The sequence below is a fragment of the Penicillium citrinum genome (assembly GCF_028827155.1).
Source record: "Penicillium citrinum strain IBT 23319 chromosome Unknown utg000003l:1.0-4596430.0:1.0-4598250.0, whole genome shotgun sequence".
NCBI classification, from domain to species: domain Eukaryota; kingdom Fungi; phylum Ascomycota; class Eurotiomycetes; order Eurotiales; family Aspergillaceae; genus Penicillium; species Penicillium citrinum.
Window position 1 is genome coordinate 2,809,273 of NW_026622688.1, and position 18,768 is coordinate 2,828,040.

The window sequence follows — 18,768 nt, forward strand, 5'->3', positions numbered from 1 at the left end:
ATGCCTGATCATCATTATGGAAGCGCTGTTGTTTGGGCGAGAATAAATAAGAAGACTTGGCTTTATAGGATAGAAGACAGTTAGTATACTTAGAAGGATATTATTATACTAGCAATTCTGTTTCGAGGTTGTGCATTAGATCTGGCCATTCATGCCCGACAACTCGCCTGTCAACCCGTCTGCGGATGCCATAGTGTTTGCGAACATCATATCTTCTAGGCTTATCACGCGATCCATATCCATAAATCTTTGATCAAGAAGAAGGTAAGAGATATTGGAAAGCTCATCTGCTTGGTGGTGACCATTCACTGGGTAGCTTATTATCGACTGATCAAGTTGCGGTTTCCCATTTCGAGGAGAGATAAATTCCCCAGACTGACTCCACTGTATTTCAGACCCAGGCAAAGCTGCATCGATTCTTTCAGGTACACTTAAGACTGAACCATTTTTACGTGGGCTTTTCGTGTACTCGTAGTTCCGTGAGATTAGCGGGGAATGGCTAGTTTGCACTGATCCGGAAGCCGAGGGAGCGTGGGGATTTGAGACGACGGTTGAGTATCCTAGTACATCAACATTGAAGTTTGGAGCTGCCAGGCAACGCTTATGGAGATCCCTGAGGTGATCCGCGTATGTACTTGCAAGGCATCGGCTTGGTGGTAAATTCGATGAAGCAGATCCACGCCATCGTCGGGCCATCTCCTCGAGACTATCAACTAGATACCATAGCTCTTGCGGTAGCTCTGTGCTGTAGTAACGCCAGTGAACTGTTTATCAACCTTTAGTATCATAGCAACCCCAACACTGCGATTCGACCATTTTCATGTCTCTTACCTAAAAGAACCCGGGCAGCGACAAACACGCAAAAGACGAATTGATTCGAGACAGGATATATTGCAGCAGTATTGTCTAGGTACTTGCTAGTCATGTTCTGGATCTCCATTGCTGCATTTTGGCATGTCTCAGCGCTGCAGACACTGGGTAGTCGAACGATATTCGCCCACTCTGCGGGTGGGTATCCTATTCGCTGATGCAGCAAGATCATTGACGTGTTGTGGGTAACATGCGCGAGTGTAAGATTGGGATCCATATTAACTAGTGTAGGCTGGCGAGAGATGTTGGAATCCCTCCACTTCTGGGGGAGAAACATCTTCCAACTATTGCATAGTTAGTAGTATTCGCCACAAAGGAAAAAGTGAACTCCCTTACTGAACAAGCCGAAGGTCTAACTCTTTAAATCTAGTTAGCCAACCACTAACCTCACGTCGGTCCTCGAAGTTTATCTTTTGTTGAAGGAAAAATGTCGTGACTCTGCTGAGTGACTCGGTTGCCTCTATACAATAGGCAAATGCTCCCACCGTTGACATGTCTGGTTGCATCGTACCAGGAGAGACCAATTGTGGAGATCCGTACTGGGCTGGCGACTCCGCTTGGGACTCAGGACTCTTTGGAACGCTCGAGTATTGTGCCGGCAGGAAAGCGATTGAGTTCCCAATTCGGGCTTCAGACCGATCCCAGATGCCAAAAAAAGGAGTCGTCACTTGCTCTTCCCGATGCCAAAGGCCCCCATCGGCAGGAAGCCTTCTATGGACATCATCTGCTGTAAGACTGGTATTCCACCTACGAGAAAGCAAGATTAGAGTGTCATTTCGAGCGAGTCAAATCAGATGAATAATTAGGTGTTCATCATACCCTGTTGCAACCGAGCAAAATCGGTCTAAATTGAATATGTTCCAGAAAACTCGTCTCCTTTCTTCTTCTTCCACCCATTTGCGGGAGGGTGGTAAGGAAAGTAACGGTTTTAACAGCCTTTGGGTGTCATGACCTTCGTCTTCGACACTGAGGCGAAGATACTCCACAGTCCTCGTTAAAGAACCAACAATTGACCAAGCCCTAGAGGTATTTCCATTTCCGATCTAGAAGCTAGTCAGTGCTCCTGTAAACTTGAATAAATAGGATGTGCAATATTTGACTAACATCATCAAAGGCAATTATAATCAAGGCTTGTAGGTTCTCAACTGACAAATCATCCATGGCTGTTAGGACGACGATACTCCTTGACGTCTTAGCCTTGGATTCCGCTTCAGCTTGAGAAGTGATGCCATCGTCGGAATATCCATATCGAACAGCCGCAACCACCATTGCATGGAGAATCACTACCAAAGACGATCTTTGGTCCGGATCATGCATTCGCCGTCGAAATCTAGTTTCGTGTATCATAGGAATCCAAGGATGAATTCTCTCAAAGTATGTGTCCACAATATCCTCTAGTATTTCCGGGGTAGGTAAACTCGAAGACGCCTTGAGATTTTCAAGCGGTAATTGAAGCTCGATATTTGGATTTCCACAAGTGTCAACTCTTCTTCTTTTCCGAGAATGGTGTCCAAGAGGCGACTCTGATTGACCATCGCGTTCTGAGTGTGGAGAATTCTGATGAAGCTTCTCCGAAACTAGCTCTTTTTCTGCACGATTGTTGCGACTGTTGAATTTGCATAGCTCCATGCATACCGTAGAGAGCACGTTCACCACGTCATCAAGACGGCTGTGTTTGGGACTGGGAGGGATGTATTCACCACTGGCACCTGAGCAGCTACTTTCCTTTGCTTGAACCTCGCGTAATGCATCTTCAAGGACCTCTGGAAATTGAATCAGCAATTGTTCCAACAACTTGTCTAACATATGCACAAGAACTCGTTACTATACCAATTCGTCGACTAAGGCCTTCAACTGCCCCAGTTTTGAGTCCTGGCTTGCTTCGTTTATTATCGTAGACACATGGCGAGCTTAATCGCTGGCATTGGGAGCATGTTGGAGACTCTCTAGAGCATTTTAATTTGCGCCGTCGACAGCCTTGACATGACGGACGGTCTTGATCAGCTCCTATGATAGTTGTTTCCTCAGCTGCATTAGATGGGTCCATTAAGCCGTATTGTTGTGCTCCCCTCGAGACAACGATGCATCAGTATGTCTCTCCAAGGCTTGTCATGTAAATGAATAGGTGAGAGAGGGCTCCATGGCCTCAATCCCCCGTGATCAGCATCATACAATCTGGGGAATGTGGGGATGGCTTAGTGAAAGTGCGGGGATATCTCTTGAAGGCAATTCCGGGGTCAGCATCTCGTGTCATTTAACTCCGACCGTCATTCCGATCCCCGAGAGGATGCGCCCACCGGGATTTTCCCTCTTTGAGATATCCACGTAATATGAAGGATCATATGAGGTAAACTGGTTATCCCTCATCCACAAGGAAAATGGAATAGGTCATGTGGCACTGCTGGCAATTTATCGCCTCCTGACAGAGACATAGTGGTGTCTAATTCAGGTGGGAGATGAATCCTTGTAGCCCAAGAACTATCTAACGGGTATATTTCTGTAATAACTCGCCTACCTTGATAAGTTGAAATGGTGTGATTTCCCTATGTATATGGCCTTGGAAAGCAATATATAAACTACAACCTTGAAGTTTGGAAACTATATTTCAAGGATTTTGTTAAATTCTCGTGTAGTCATCGCCTGCAGACTTGGAAGCTATTCTAGGGGAGGGGACTAGGATTTGCTCCAATTATACCGAAAATTGCCCATGAACCTCGGGGTGCTTGAAAGTAATGAAATTTCCTCGTAGTTTCCCAAAGCCCACTAGGGCTCTGCTTTAGAGTCCTTGCTTAAAGCCACGACTTGATCTGCATTGATATCAAGTCCCATTTGTTTCATTGCGTTTGTCCCGGAAAGAGAATTTGGCCCATCAAATATCTCAGCAACTTCCTCCAGACCTCTGTTTTTAGTCTCCGGGAAAAAGAAGAAGATTAAAATGAAATTAATCGCAATCATAACAACCCAAACGATATAGTATCGCCATGAGACAGCCTCCATTGCAACAGGGTTTGCAAAACTGTTGTAAAGACTGGCTAGATTCCCTGTGAGTTGATAAAGCATGGCAGCTTTAGAACGCAGGGAGTATGGAACAACTTCCATGATGTACGTAGGTGCGACGGGTGAGCATGCGTGGTAAAGTGCTTGATAAACAAATATCATAGCCAAGACAGCACCAGCGTAGCTGTGGTCCTCGAAGTTCTTCTTCTCATTGATGGCCGAGCAAATAGTCCAGATGATGTAGGAAATCCCCATTCCACCCATGCCAAACAGAAACAGGCCTCGGCGACCTGCACGATCTACCAAGGTAGCAAAGAAGCAAGCGGAGACCAGACTCCAGATAGACATACAGCCATTGAGAGTAAGCTGGGTCTTAGAATCGGTAATACCAATAGAATTGAGAACTTCTGGGAGATAGTAGGAGATCAAGGCATTTCCGGACCATTGCAACATTGCAGGTATATACAAGGCGAGGAAAAGTCGATGCCGATTGCCTTTGGTCGAGATCCATTCGGCCCATCGCGACTTTTTCTGAAGTTTTTCCATCTGAAGGGTTGCGGTAATTTCTGCCATTTCGAAATGAGCAAGACGAGATTGAGGATCACCGTCGCCATGATAACGAATGAAAATATCAAGTGCCTCCTTACCACGCTCCTTATAGATAAGCCAACGTGGTGACTCCGGTGCGAAGAGGCTAAGGACAGCCTGAATCAAAGAGAAGACGCATTGAAGAAGACTAGGTAGTCTCCAACTCCATGAAGATGTCATGCGAAATGTCCCGTATGTGGACCATGCCGCAATCAAAGATCCCAGAGGCCACGATACCAAGTAGAAGGAGACGAGCTTGCCTCGGTGAGTTGGATAGGCAACCTCAGATAACAATGGAGGCGCAGCGACAGACACAATACCGAGGCCAAAACCAACAAGGAATCGTGAAAAGACAAACATCCCGTAGTTTGCCGACGCGGCTTGAATAATAGAGCCGATGACAATAAGGATAGACCCACCACAGATCGGATACCTTCGTCCAAATTTGTCACAGAGTTGAGCAGAGATGAGGATCGAAATCAAAACACCTCCAGTAGGACCGAATGTCATAGCACCAAGTCGAGCTCCCTTTGGATGTCCAAAAAATTGAATCCATTCGGGTAAAGCTTGCATACCGTTGATCATGCTAGCATCAAAGCCCTGGGCCGTTTGAGTAAGAAGAGCGCAAAGAAGCAGCGTATTGAGCTGAATCAATCGCATATCTTTCCACCAAGGCTTGCTGCGCTGTGGTATGACATCTTTCAAGGAGACACCCGTGAAGTCGTAGTTGGGCGATTCGCCCTCGACTGTCGAATCGTCATGCTTCTTCATTTTTGATATAACCCACAAGTGGCACCATACATCTGGCAATGACTCAATTGATATATAGAAGGCTATAACAAAAACTGGGGTGTCAATGCCCCGGAATATCACGCGAATTTCCGGCCGGATAATTCCAAGTACCTGTCACCGCGGAGAGGGCATTGCATGGGACTTGCCATTTAATGAGTTTTTCCATTCGCTTTAGCCCAAGCTATTACGATTTGATGCTAGGATTAATTAGGTTCTCACAATAATCCTTGACCTAAACCCCGCGTTTCTGGGGTTTGCATCGGCTTCGGGGCGATTGTCGGCCGGGCATTAAGCGGAATGAGGTCTTAGTCTACGCCTCTTTAACATGAAAATTTTCGGTATGCTGAACTAAGAATCAATTCTTAGTAGACAATATTCATTTTCGGTTTCTCCTTATGCAGATATTTACAAGTAAACCCCGCCAATTTCGAATGTTTGAATGGTACCATTTCCAAGTGAAGACGATATGCCCTGGTTTTCGAGAACAATGTCATCTACAGAAGCATAGAGTTTCTCACCAGTTCCATCTGTCAACCAGGATCGAACTTTGCTTCCATCAGCAGGGACCTTGGAAAAACTGGAAAGGTCGAAATTGAAAGTTGACTGTTCATCCCAGTTGGCAGCAACAATAACCAACGTGTGACTATCTTCGTCAATTGCTGGAATGGTGTTGCTGGAGTTAGTCTCAAGGATTTTCATCCCAGGCCGAATGTGGCGAGTAAACTGGGCAAGATTGAAATATTTTTCCGTTGCGCCTTTAAGGGTACGCGACGATATATCGGCTTCAATCAAGCCCCAGTCGGATCCATCAAGAACTTGCCATTGCACCCAAGCATCAGGTCTCAAGATTCTAAGATCTAGCATAATATTTTTGACCATAGTATGTCCCGTCCCATCATTGTCGCCATACTCACTATCCCAGACTTTTTGGCCAATGCCACGAGCAAGCTTCCGGAGATCATCGCGTGGTCCACTCGATCCTGAATATCCATGCGTATTCATCCGGCCAACATCGGATTTTTGAATAGACTCGCCGATTGTTTTCCAAGAATTCAAAGCTAGCTGATAGCTATTCTCGTCTGAGGCTGCAATAGTTGTTTGATCGAGTCCCCGCGCTTTCATTTCGTCTCGAAGAATAGGAATGATGGCTTTCTGGGAGTTGCCGTCTATGTAGCATCCTTCTTGTGTACCCGAGGATTTCCACCAGTTGGAAGAAGGCTCATTGAATGGCTCTATAGAGTCAAAAGTAATGCCCCAGTTGCCCTTTGCGTATTTCGCGATTGTAGATAGGTAAATGGCATGGTTTTGATACTGTGATGAAGGTAGATTACTACCGCCGTTGTCGGCGCCGCTGGGATTGTGGTTGTTGAGTTGCCACCACATTGGTGAGTTGGAAAAGAGCTCGAATATATTTGCACCTCTTTCTTTTGCTTTGAGCATCATCTCCCTCTGATTGGCATCCACTGTCCAATCCCAACTAGAGGAGCTGGGATCGGAATTCAGTCCATCGAGCCAATATCCCTCAATCTGTTTCGTTGCTGGAATATTTGCCGACTTCGACATAGTGACAGATCCATTTATTGTGTTCCACGAACATGCTCCGGCATTGTATCGGACGATGTTCAGGCCCAGTCCGGGCAATGTCTGATCGCCAGGTTCCCATTTGGTTGAGTTCAGAGTGAAGACAATATCTGCCAAATCATCTCTATCCCCGTAAGCTTTTGCCCACCAAGCAAGAGACGTCCCCCAGCCCTCCCATGCGTCGGAGTATGTATTAGTTGTAATGCTGACTTGCTGATCAGCCTGGGTAAAAGGTAATGACACCGCCCAGAGTAGGACTGCAGGGCCTACAATCCTGGAAAGAACAGCTGGCATGGTAGCGATTTGCGACGAGCTAAATCGAATAATGAAGGAAGAGAAGACTGATGAGAATTGAAGAAGACCTGCTTTGCATACCAAATACCCTAGTATTTAACTTGAAAAACACATCTGAAATGCTACCCGGGTAGATACCGATCCGACAAAAAGTCCGAGGGCGGATAAATAGCAGCATAATGACGCGAAATTGAGACAAACATGCAACTCTATCAAGGCATGCATGCAACCACCGGGGATTTTGTGGGACATGCTAGTATAAGTGGACCTGAGTCGGAGATATTCAACATTAGCATACTTGCATCAATCAATACTTTGGATAGTCGATAGGTGGAAAGAAAGATGATTGAGATTCAACATGATCTATTTCATGCATTAGTGGCTGTTCTTCACGGCTCTCGGACTGAACCCAATTTGCTACTACTCGTATACTACAGCAGTAGTACTAGAAGAAGAAAAAAAAGATACGGTTCAAGATTTTCCATTTATTGCTACATCTCAAAGTACTCCATTTCAACTTGGCATATTGTTCCTCGTTTGAAAAATAATTGTTTTTTGTACACAATATCATGGGTTCTTATCGATGACCTCGAGATCCTTGATTTGGAAAAGTGTTGCTGTCATTCAAATGTTAGATCCATCACAATTTCAAGCCTCGCATACATTTTTTATGTCAAAAAAAGCAATTCTCACTTACTGCCTGTTGGTCCTGGACTTCCACTACTGCCTTCCATCTGCAGATCAATGATGAGATTGAGCGGTTCGCCCACAAGATTTGACGCATATTGGGTGGTTATTAGAGTCCCATCAAGGTAGAATTTTACGCTAACATTGCTTCCGTCCTCGTCGCGTAGCTCTGCCAGAACCTTGTGGTATTCTGTTGGACTTGGATACTCCACATCCTTGGCTGCGTTTGAGCTTGAGGAGTTGAAGGTGTTGAAACTGATATCACCGGAACCCTTCCATTCGGCGATGTCAATCTCCGGAGGCCATGAGTTTACACCATTCAGCCAGAATGCGGGCCATGTGCCTTTGTCCACCGTCGCAATGAACTGGGCCGAGAAATCTAAACCACCGCCAGCTTCGACAGTGAATTGTTGCTTCGCATACACAGTGCCGGAGTCATAAGCGTAGTCTGACGCTCCTGTGTACGTGGCATTTAGGGTAAGAGTACCAGCATCAGCGATTATCGCATTGGTCTCTTTCATGATGGCGGCTCCATTGTGAGTGTCGCCCCATGGATAGTTGTAGTTGAAGTACTCGGTGAGCGACGAAGTCGAGTCAAAGCATGAGGTGGGAATAAGCGTGGTGTCACGTTTCGCGAGTTTGTTCGTGGTGCCACTTGCACTGGGCAATGACAGGACAAAAGTGGGAAGAGCATAAAGTAGAAAAGCTAAATACATCATGACCTGAGGTCACCGAAGCGAATGCGCTTCTTGCCGCTCTTTTCGTTCGGTTGATTGATATTTGACTGAAAGTTGAGATTGGAAGGAACTTATTGGTCTCGAATGCAACAGGTCAGAGATTCTGGCAGGCTTTGTATCTTTATAATCTCCATTTCCTGTTTCACGCTGAAACATCTTGCGAAGTTCGTTGATTCGGAAGTTCTGTACCTGCTTGTTGAAAAAGGAAAATGTACATGTATATCACCTCTGAATAGATATTAACCGAATACTCCACAGAACCTTTGCAGGAAAGATCTTCATGTCTCTTCATTGAGAAGTTATATTCGGAGATGGAACGATGCTCGGGAGTTTTGCAAAACCTCCGCCGTCTACCATGCACAGTTGACGATCTTCTCTTCCGGTCGTATGACGGTTTCTATTGGCGGGGAAAGCCATCCCACCGGAGCTCGTTTATGCAGCGAATGTCACAGTACAGCTTGGTGGCTCTTCTGCACGCCATGAAAAATCTAAACACATGGCCGGAGCTGCAGACTTATTTTCAGAGTCGGCCTCAAACGGCCATACCTCCGAGTACCAGGATCATGCGCCCAGTTGAGATGGGCACTCGAGGTATTGCGAGTGGGTCCAACTATCTGAATGCTATGCCGCGCATTACTCTGCACGAGCTACGATTAAGACGAAATTACGGAGTAATCCATCGATAATCAAGCCAGTTGATTCGAAATATACCTGTAGAATTCATGCAACAGTGCGCACTGTTGGTATTAGGGCTCCACAAGTACAGTAGAAGCTTCTTAATTAAAGCCGTCCATTCTGTGGAAAGTATTGGCCATAGTTGGCTTAAGGAGCACCTAGAAACAAATCATGAGCAATTATTGAGCATATAATTCCATAGTTGTTCCGGCAAGTGAAAAAAGAAGAGCAGACGATTCAAGAAGATCTTATTGATAAGGAGCGTTTGAGATGCCAGTCATAGTTCAAGGGCTGCTCATCCCATCGGATAGATCCGGGTTATCTTCGCGCCAATCCCTCGGTCCTAAAAGTAATATATCAATCATCAAATTTCCGGGGCCTGAAGACTCAATTTATGACCGACCAGAAATACCAACTCTCCCTCAGTCCATCGCGCACATTTTTCCGGAATCTTTCGATGCACTACATGGATAGCAATGACACGAAGTACTAGCGAAGCTGGAACCTACTGGTACTATACATCGCTGAAGTCTTTTTGTCAAGGCGTATATTTGCATAACTCAAAGATTACACAGCATATAGGACGACAGTATCAGCAGTTTCCAGCTCGGCTAGTACTTTGTGTCATTGTTATCCATATATTGTATCGTTGGGGCTCGAGCAGAAGGTTCATATTATGATTGTATAATTAACCACTGTGTGCTCATCTGGATATATGACAGGTTAACTCCAGCAATATGAAAAGGGTCCCAGTTAATTGATTCCAAGTCTTCGAGCTAGGCAGATCTCATGGCAGTATGGGAGAGTTTGCTGGTAATGATCCTCGAACAATACAGTAACGTCGAGAAGAGGCAATAATATCTGAGAGAAAAAGTGATTTGTTTTGGCAGTGAGCTAGGTAGCAAATTTATTTATACCATTGATTCACATTGAAGCGCAGGCATAATTTTCTGGGGCTGCTTAACCGGTTTCCAAGCATGAGTGGATTTGAGGGCTTATTATGCATAGTTAATGAGAGGTTTTCAACTTTTCACGATGATGCTGCGGCACTACTGTACTATTCATATAGCTACTGCTTCTATTCAGGGTATTAATTGGTGAGTCTATTATATTGAGCATATATGCGAAGTTTTGAGACGGTTGAGGAGCTCAAACCCCCACAAGGATATTCTTGATCGCATCAGAGAATCAATCACGCTCACCGATTAAAAAAGAGCAAACAGGGTATGTCAGGAATTCTATATATGTGCTTAGTTATTTTACACTGCCCAACGTAGTAAGCAGATAGCTAGCTTCTTCGTCTATCCTAATCATCAGCATCCTCATTTTTTATCTCATGCCTTCATGGAAGGGCGCAGTGTAGCGTACACTCCGTCATCTTGCATGAATCTTGAATTTACTCAGCCCCTTTGTTAATTTGGTAAAGCTTGTTCTAACTTAAGTTCAATGTTCCAATTCCTAGTAAATTTTGCCTTGCATATAAGGCCCAGAGAGACTATTTAAACAAGGCTAGGTCTGATATTATGCAAACAATATGATACATCATCGATATAGATGATGCCAGCCACAGTTATGGGATGTGATCGGATCTGAACTGGTCAGTAGTTAGTTACCGAAAGCCCTACTCAGCCGAAGATAGGTTTCCAAGTGCGAAAGAGTAACGATTTAGCTACTACCTAGCTGATAATAGCCGCTACTTCTAACTAGATAGTCGACTTATTTCCGTCGATAATTCAAGGTAGGGGGGGAATATCCACCAACTTAGACTCATATTTATCTCTACTTCCATAGTTACACTTTCGCCTTGGGAGTTTTCTGCCGAGCTTGATAAATCTCATCTATTCGCTTCGGATATGCCGAGATTGCCAACAACGTCTCCTGCTAGTATATAGTCAGTCAGATGAATACTATGTGCTCCTCGTAAACTGCTCTCACAGATTCCAATGGCTGTCTCTAATATAGTGTCAGACGGGGCGAACAGGCCAAGCTAGTAGTGCACATTCGACCAACCACATCTGAGACACGTCTGTTATCAGGTCACCGCAAAATTTCCTAATAAAGGCTTCCAAACAATACGCCAATGTGAACGGCTTCGATATGAGTTTCTGGTTAAGATGATTTTCAATACTTCTGCGAGTTGCACTACACAGTAGTTATCCTGCAATGATCCGTTAGCTCGTCGAGACCCACCACCGGAGCGTCGAATGACACGCTCCGGCGATCAGTCTCCCACATGAACGATGATAGATTTCTCCATATAGCTTTCTCCGCGGCCACGACGTACGCAAGCAAATACTCTGGACGTCGCATCACATCAATAATCCATGGGTTTATGCGAGGATTTAATAGTCGAATCCCATATTTGATCCGTGCAGCTGTCAGTTGAAGATCAGTCGCTTATCTCGGTTGAGAACTCACAGATATTACATCGCCCGTTGGACAAAATGATAGAATGGAACTGATATATGACAAGCTAAACTGAATGCGGTAACCGTCAATCCTTGGACGTGCGTCGGAACAATATCATTTGTCCAGCATCCAGTGGCATATCCAAAGACAACTGATAAGCTCACGAGTCTAGATTGGCTGAACATCCAACAATCCCATGCATTCCCCAATTGTTCGATTCATCACCTCTTGGCTTTTCGCCGCATCCCGTTAACCCCGTCCATTGTTTGTCAATTTCTCATGATTATCAATGACGATGCTGACGCCAGTCGTCTCACTGCTTTTTGGTAGATGACGTCTCCAGACTATTGACTGGTTGCTGAACTCCCCTTGCGGAGGTCGAGATAAGCGTTTCCTCCGCCAGTAGGCGTTCGCCGCCAAAAGGAACAAAGTTACTAGCCGTTGGATACAGGGGAGTCGCGGAGTTTCTACTAGAAACTAATGAATACCCTCGGTCCTATCTTGTTGACCCCCCCCCCCCTGGTCGCACGACACCACCCTCCGGGCATTTTTATATTCCCCTTTCCCGGTTCATCATTAGGTTCCGATGTCTGAAGCGATCTTGAGGCTCTAATTGATTCCAGATGGACGATGTACCGGCCATGGCCCGTCCACACGAATACACCTCTCTTTGGTGGCCCGAAGAAAGAATCAAGGCCACTCTCGACACGAAATACATCATCAGTCGTTTGAGGCCGGACAATGTTCCAAGACTCTTCGATTTGCCCCGCTGGGGAGAGGGTTTGACGAGTGAGACTTACATGGAATGGATCCTGACCAAGGCCGGCCGACTCTTCTTGATCCTGAACGAGATAGGAATCCCTGATCGAATTTTCGCCCTTGTGGATGAGTCACGCGATGATGACGATTTGCCAATGGCAGAACAGAACATAGACCTGTTATGTCTCTCACCATACGGTAACGATCCGGCTCTCGATGAACGCTTCTTCCATGCCCAATGGCGTTTTCTAGTTCGCGGCATTACAGAAGGCGAACACGTCACCTATACAACGAATGAGGGTGTCCCGGTGGAATCAGTGCGGGCTACAACGAGCAGTGGGCTACAGGGTCGGGATGAGACTGTTGATAAAGTGATTCTATCCGGAAAAGTCTGCCGTGTATTCCTCCGAACCAGAGTGCAAGTCGGCGGAGCGCCACACTTCTTCTCTTCCGACGAAGTACTCGCTGAAATCCGAGCTCTTCGGAAGTTGGCACATCAGCATATCGTGTCGATCTACGCTTCATATTTCGTGGACGACAATGTGTGCGTATTATTCACCGGTGCTGAAACAGATCGCACCCTGCATAACTTTCTAGTTGATGAGCCTGTAGTTTTCAAACGCCTTCCCAAAGAACAGCGCCGTCAGACCTTAATTACTTGGCCCCATTGCCTTGCCTCTGCATTATCATGGCTGCATATACATGGATATGCTCATACTGCCATCCGGCCTTCCAACGTCCTGGTAGATCCGAGTTTCAATATCTACCTCGGCCAATTTCAAGGACTTGATTCACTCCTGGCACCACCTCGAGTCAACGATCTTGAGTCATACCAATACTCTGCACCAGAACGATGGGTCCAAACATCAGCCCCAGTCCCTTCAATCCAGCAAGCACCGAGCAAAATAATCCTACCTTCTGGTGGTCGAACAGGCCGGCGGAAGAAGCCCGTTCGTCTTGCGCTAGCACCACTCAGAGAAAGTCCACCGTCCTCTCCAGACAACCCTAGACCGGACTCCGCTGCATCCAAGGGAACCGTGATTCATTTGGGGCTACCGGGGTCTCCATCTCGCTTCTCTTTCGCGTTTTCCTCCTCGTCTTCTTCTTCTTCCGGTGCATCTTCAAACTATACCTCGACAAACTCCACTTCAACCAGCTCACCAAGACAACGAAGTCCTCTCTGGGCTAAAAGGCCACGAAATCTCATTCCCACCCCATCAATAACTTCCTCAACTTCGTCTTCATCAACAAATTCTTCCCTAATCACTCCTCCCCCTTCCGCCCTTTCCTCCAATCTACCAACCTGGCACTCAACCCAAGCCTCCCAATCACAAGCAGACCTCTTCTCCCTCGCCGCAATAATCCTCGATATCCTCACACATCTCTGCAAAAGAAGCCTAGCCTCCTTCGCCTCCCACCGCAGCGCAAGAAACCGCTCTGCGGGTCGTGGAGGTGGAATGGCAGATGCCTCATTCCACCTCGCCCGAAACGCAGTCCAGGTACAATCATGGATCGCATTACTAGAAGGTGACGCACTAAAGCGATGCCGACGAGATCGCGGCAGTGACCGCTTTTTCTACGCTGTTCCGCGTATGCTCATTGTTCTTCGCGCGATGCTCTCTCCCGAGCCTGAGAAACGGCCTTCTGCGAGTAGAGTGAAGAAATGTTTTGGGGCCGCTATTCGAGAAATTCCTTCGACGCGTGGTCCTGCCATCCCACTTCACTGTCTACCGACTATAAAACAGGAGAAGGGGAAGACGGGGATTTCCAGAGAAAGGGCAAAGGAAGGGCCTGAATTGGGAGAGCAGCAGAGGAGTAAGAGGGCGAGTGTCATAAGGAGACAGGCTTCAGCGCCTGTGTTGACAAAGACGGAGTCTGTACTCTCCTCTTCATCGGTTTCGGAGTTTGATTTTGGATTTTCGGATGCTGCTAGTGATAGCGAAACGAATCTGGAGGAGTTAAAAGAGGATGAGGACGAGGACGAGGAGGAAGTTGATGCGTCTGTGCTGGATGATTTCGAACCAATAATTGCTATCGATCGAGTATCGCCTCAGTTATCTTTACCGGATGATTTTAATCACAGCATTGGAGGCATTGAAGGGTTGACATTTCGTTCCTAGGCTGGAGAGAACTGGTTGAGTCGTGATTTTGTCGTTGATTGATGTGTACGAATTTACTTTGGGTTGGTTCTTTGTTGAATGGTTGTGTGATTGTTTACAATTAAGACTTTAATCTATTTCGTTTGTAATATTAATAATTATCTCTTTGCTGCAACTACTCAGAGAAACGTTGAAAGCGATACATCCGAAAGACTAAATCTCATAGTCCAATGCTAACATCGTCTTAAAACATCATGATCTCAATAACGCTCCTAGTACACACAAACTCGAGGCATAATAAACGCACAGGAATATCAAAAATCATTATTCAGCATTGAACAATATTTCATCTGAGAACGATTCTTTTCAGAATTACCCAAATACCAACGCCCGAACTTCGATACTCTCCCTCGGTCTCGCACCCTGAGGAGTCCTAGGATCCCAAAACGCAGTATGAGGTACCCATTGCGCAACCTCACCCCCATCCAATCCCTTCGAATCAGAGCACTTGAGCAATAATCGTTCATCGCCCGTCATCCCAGACCAATACTTCCACTTCTGATCCGGATTGAATTTCACTCCCATCGTCTCACCCGTTCGATGCGGGTACCGGTGTTGAATGGGAACTAAATCGTTTGCATCAACAGATTCCGCAGAAGCAAAAGCCAATGGAGCAGACTGAACGGGTTCAGCTGTAAGTGGTCTCCAAACATTGACGATGCGGTATCGGCCTTTTAGCAGTTTCTCTGCTTCAGCTTCATCTCGGATGTGGAGACGGACTCGATCTGCTGCTGCGCGAGGAGTTTGATCTACATGTGCGCGATTGACGGGTTGACGGGGGGCATCGGGTGCTTGGCGACGAATTGTATGGTCAAAGAGGACTATTTTGTGTGCGCCTGGGATGGAGGAGAGAAGGAGAGATTCAACTTCTGGGTAGTATGTTTCGCGGACGGCGGTGTCCGAGTCGAATGTTGAGTAGGTTGTTTTTGTAGGGATGTTGGAAAGGGTTTGAAATGCGTCTTTATCGAGGTTATAGCTTTTTTCATCGCCGCGTATATCGGTTAGGTTGATCTTTTGGTTGAATTCAGTGTAGTTGCGTTGTGGGTGGCCGGCTGGTGGTGTTTCAACATAGTTGAAGGGTTCTGAGCCATCGGCTGGTGGTGCATAAAAAGTTATTTCAGTGGTTGCTGGACCCCTGGGGATATAGTCTGATGTAGTGCTTGTTTCGGTTGTAGTGGTGGTGGCCATGTTGGATGTATATCTCGGTTGATGTAAGTATACTACACTAGAGTATGCCAGTAGACCTCAGGAATGCGATGCGATATCTAGCAATTCAAATGAATCTGAGTCTGATGAGGAGCAACGAAGCAAGACGCACTCTTATATACTCACCTTCCAGCAAACATCAAAGTCAAAAAGTCTCCGCGAACCCGATGAATTAGTGAGCAATTGGGTCATTCGGGCATTTGTCATCTCGGCGAGAATTGCGGAGAAGTATACAATGCGACCACTCAAAGTGCTGCAAAGGTGGCGATGACCTCATCTTTGACAATGATCACATCATTTAAACGCCGAGTAATCTGTAGATATTTCTCCAATACTATGCCCTAGAAAGATCCCACGGATACTCGTGGAATCGGTTGAATTTGAATGGTGGTTGACTTGGAGATCTTCGATGACCAAGCGGGTGGCGTCATGCCGAGGCCGAAAAAATGAAGCGGTAGAAAAGTCATACTGTACTATGTAGACCAACACTACCTCGGAGCCAGGAATAGTTTCTAATCATATAACAAGTAGACTGGAAGTGAAACAGATCAAGTTCAGTTGATTATGCAGCTCAAAAGAGCAAGAAAGTAGGCACATGAATGGGATTCCTTAACGCCGTATCTCCTCGTTGCCATCCACGATCACACCCCAATTGAAAAAAAAAAGAGAAAAACAGAGAAGGCAAGGCGGAAATATGAAAAAAAAAAAATAAAAAAAAAAATATGAACTCCAATCTTTGACAGAGACCCCAGGCTCCCCATAACTTACAATTGAAAGCTAGTTAGAGCAGTTAGCTGCTGACCGAGAATGACAATGTCACCATTTAGTGATTCCGAGTCCGTTTATTACTGCGCTCACGTTCCATTCCAATAGACGGAAACATTTCAGGCCCGGTTGTCTGTCGCGCAGGTTGCAGCTGAATATTCAAACTAGGCGGGAAATCTGGATGTAAGGATGTGATACGGCCAGGATTAGGGGGATGCCCGTCGACAGGCTCCGCGGGTAGAGGCGCAGTGACAAGTTCGATCAAGGACGCATCGATCCAGCCGGCGGGCTTACTGTGCAAACGATCGAAGCGCACAGAGTCATCTTCCGCTTCGTCATTTAGCAAAGATGTAAGGGGCGGTGCATTGCCTGTTGTTCGGACCTGGTGACCGGCGAGGACGTGGTATGGAAGACTTGGGCGAGTAGCGGGCTTGTCAGCCAACTCGGCCAAGGCACTGAGGGCGCTATGCGCGGCCGTCGTACGGGTCGAGCGTGTGACGTGGAAATTATGGCTAGCGGTGCGAATCATGTCTGTTGCAGCAGGTGTACCATTATCCTCGTGTCCGGTGTTATCAGGAGTTTCCTCCGCATCAGTGTTATTTCCGTTGGTCACCGCACCGGAGCCCTGGTCGGCGCGCTTGGAGGTAGAGAAGAAGTGCATTGTTGCGACATGCGCTTGATTTGCATGCGCGCTCAACTCCTTGTCTGTGAAAAGTGAATGGATCGAGTATGTTGGTGCGGTTTGCTTCTCGACGTATGTTTTCGACCGCTCGGCTGGATTGGTGCCGCCCGCGTCCCGCACGGGAGATCCAACATCCTCCTCGGGTGCTTTGCGTTTGCGCTTGTTCAATTCCGAGACTATTCCATTGCCCAATTCATCCAGATCCACGCGGTGTCGGGTGTGTCGCGTTTTGCGATTACCGTGAAGGCCACCGGGGCTAGCGGGATTGGTGATGCTGAATTGGTTCGGGTGTAGCAGCAGAGCGTTGTTATCGGCAATGTCGAGTTGCTCTTTCTCACGCATGAGGCGAGATCGCTTACTCGAGATGCTTTGCATTAAGCGTTCGCGTAAGGTGCCCGATAATTGGTTAAACTCCTCTTTCGCGAAGTGTACACGCCAGTCGTATTCCCTCCAGTACCGATCGAGACTATTTTGGTGTCGGTTCTGTACGAAAGACGTCCAGGTTAGCAAGACATGTCTTCCACTGGGGCATTGTAGGTCAATAATAGAGGTATTCTCACCATGACCTGTGTCAAATCCGAATCCTTCTGCTCCTTCACGTTATTCACCTCCTGTACAAACTTCGAATACCAAGTCCCCGACAAACTCGCCATCTCCTTCGCAAATTTGCCCCCGCCGACAGTCTCCTCAATCAATTGCGCAATATCCTCTGACGAGTCTTGCAACATACCAGTCTGGTAAGGGTCGGCATTATTGATCAAGGTCATATCGCATTGAAGAGAATGTAATTGTTGTCGAAACTGGGCATCACGATTCTGACTAAATGTCGCGGTCAAATCATGAAGACGTTCTTGCAGAGCCGATCGTTTTTTCTCGCGCTTCGAAATCGGTCCTGATGCTCCGCCTGTAGGACTTGTAGAACGACCTCGTTGTGGCCCGCCATGGTAGGCCGGGCCAGTTCCAGGCGACGGGGGCCCTGGGGAGTAGGCCATAGATTAAGTGATTTTTTTTTTCTAAATTCGGGAAGAATAAAAAGATGGATCGATGGTCTTGTGTGTATAGCGTCGGCTCTGTAAATTATAAACCGAGGCAGCAGCAGCAAGATTGAGGATACAACGAATGTAATGTGTAGACCGGCCTGTCGTCAGAAAAGCGGACGGTATTGTCCAGTGCCAAATACGGTTTAGATCCGGGACTACATTTTCCCGCGCCGAACTACTGATTTGCCCAAGGAAATATTCCACAGAGTATTCAAATAAGTGAACAGCATGAAATGCTCACTTTTCTGAAGCATAAAACTGGCTTGGAACTAGCTACAATGATTTTGAAGCCATGTTTTTATGACGTGTGCTCCTGCAGTAGTGAGAATAATGAATCCATGCAAAGTATCAGCGCGAGTCTTCATCACGGATCCGTCGGATCCAGTCTCTAATAAGCGGAGCCAATAGTATACGAAGGAGACTCAGCAGGAGATCGACATCGCACTCCCTTGTCAAGCAAACATGCGTTGGCAAACAACTTAACGAGGCAAAGATGTCTGATGTGTGTAACTCCAGCTAACAAAGCA

General features: G+C 46.5%; 7 protein-coding genes across 7 annotated transcripts; 1 reads left to right on the forward strand and 6 right to left on the reverse strand.

Moving 5' to 3' along the window:
- Positions 1-135: 135 nt before the first annotated feature.
- N7469_004264 (Zn(II)2Cys6 transcription factor) lies at positions 136-2,917 on the reverse strand (the record flags this gene model as incomplete). Its single annotated transcript, XM_056643184.1, has 6 exons — positions 136-764; positions 832-1,154; positions 1,207-1,617; positions 1,690-1,913; positions 1,975-2,633; positions 2,701-2,917. 6 exons carry the CDS (start codon positions 2,915-2,917, stop codon positions 136-138), a joined length of 2,463 nt encoding a protein of 820 aa, XP_056502596.1.
- A 716-nt stretch (positions 2,918-3,633) lies between these two features.
- N7469_004265 (hexose transporter protein) lies at positions 3,634-5,226 on the reverse strand (the record flags this gene model as incomplete). The annotated part of the gene is made up of 1 exon (XM_056643185.1): positions 3,634-5,226. The coding sequence occupies one exon, from the start codon at positions 5,224-5,226 to the stop codon at positions 3,634-3,636; it is 1,593 nt and encodes a 530-aa protein (XP_056502597.1).
- A 426-nt stretch (positions 5,227-5,652) lies between these two features.
- On the reverse strand, positions 5,653-7,122 carry N7469_004266 (Endo-beta-1-6-galactanase; the record flags this gene model as incomplete). The annotated part of the gene is made up of 1 exon (XM_056643186.1): positions 5,653-7,122. One exon carries the CDS (start codon positions 7,120-7,122, stop codon positions 5,653-5,655), a length of 1,470 nt encoding a protein of 489 aa, XP_056502598.1.
- Positions 7,123-7,811: 689 nt separating this feature from the next.
- Positions 7,812-8,525, reverse strand: N7469_004267 (uncharacterized protein; the record flags this gene model as incomplete). The annotated part of the gene is made up of 1 exon (XM_056643187.1): positions 7,812-8,525. The coding sequence occupies one exon, from the start codon at positions 8,523-8,525 to the stop codon at positions 7,812-7,814; it is 714 nt and encodes a 237-aa protein (XP_056502599.1).
- A 3,728-nt stretch (positions 8,526-12,253) lies between these two features.
- N7469_004268 (protein kinase domain-containing protein) lies at positions 12,254-14,509 on the forward strand (the record flags this gene model as incomplete). Its single annotated transcript, XM_056643188.1, has 1 exon — positions 12,254-14,509. The coding sequence occupies one exon, from the start codon at positions 12,254-12,256 to the stop codon at positions 14,507-14,509; it is 2,256 nt and encodes a 751-aa protein (XP_056502600.1).
- A 351-nt stretch (positions 14,510-14,860) lies between these two features.
- On the reverse strand, positions 14,861-15,736 carry N7469_004269 (putative methyltransferase; the record flags this gene model as incomplete). Its single annotated transcript, XM_056643189.1, has 1 exon — positions 14,861-15,736. The coding sequence occupies one exon, from the start codon at positions 15,734-15,736 to the stop codon at positions 14,861-14,863; it is 876 nt and encodes a 291-aa protein (XP_056502601.1).
- An 841-nt stretch (positions 15,737-16,577) lies between these two features.
- On the reverse strand, positions 16,578-18,193 carry N7469_004270 (Sds3 domain-containing protein; the record flags this gene model as incomplete). The annotated part of the gene is made up of 2 exons (XM_056643190.1): positions 16,578-17,684; positions 17,762-18,193. The coding sequence occupies 2 exons, from the start codon at positions 18,191-18,193 to the stop codon at positions 16,578-16,580; spliced, it is 1,539 nt and encodes a 512-aa protein (XP_056502602.1).
- Positions 18,194-18,768: the final 575 nt, after the last annotated feature.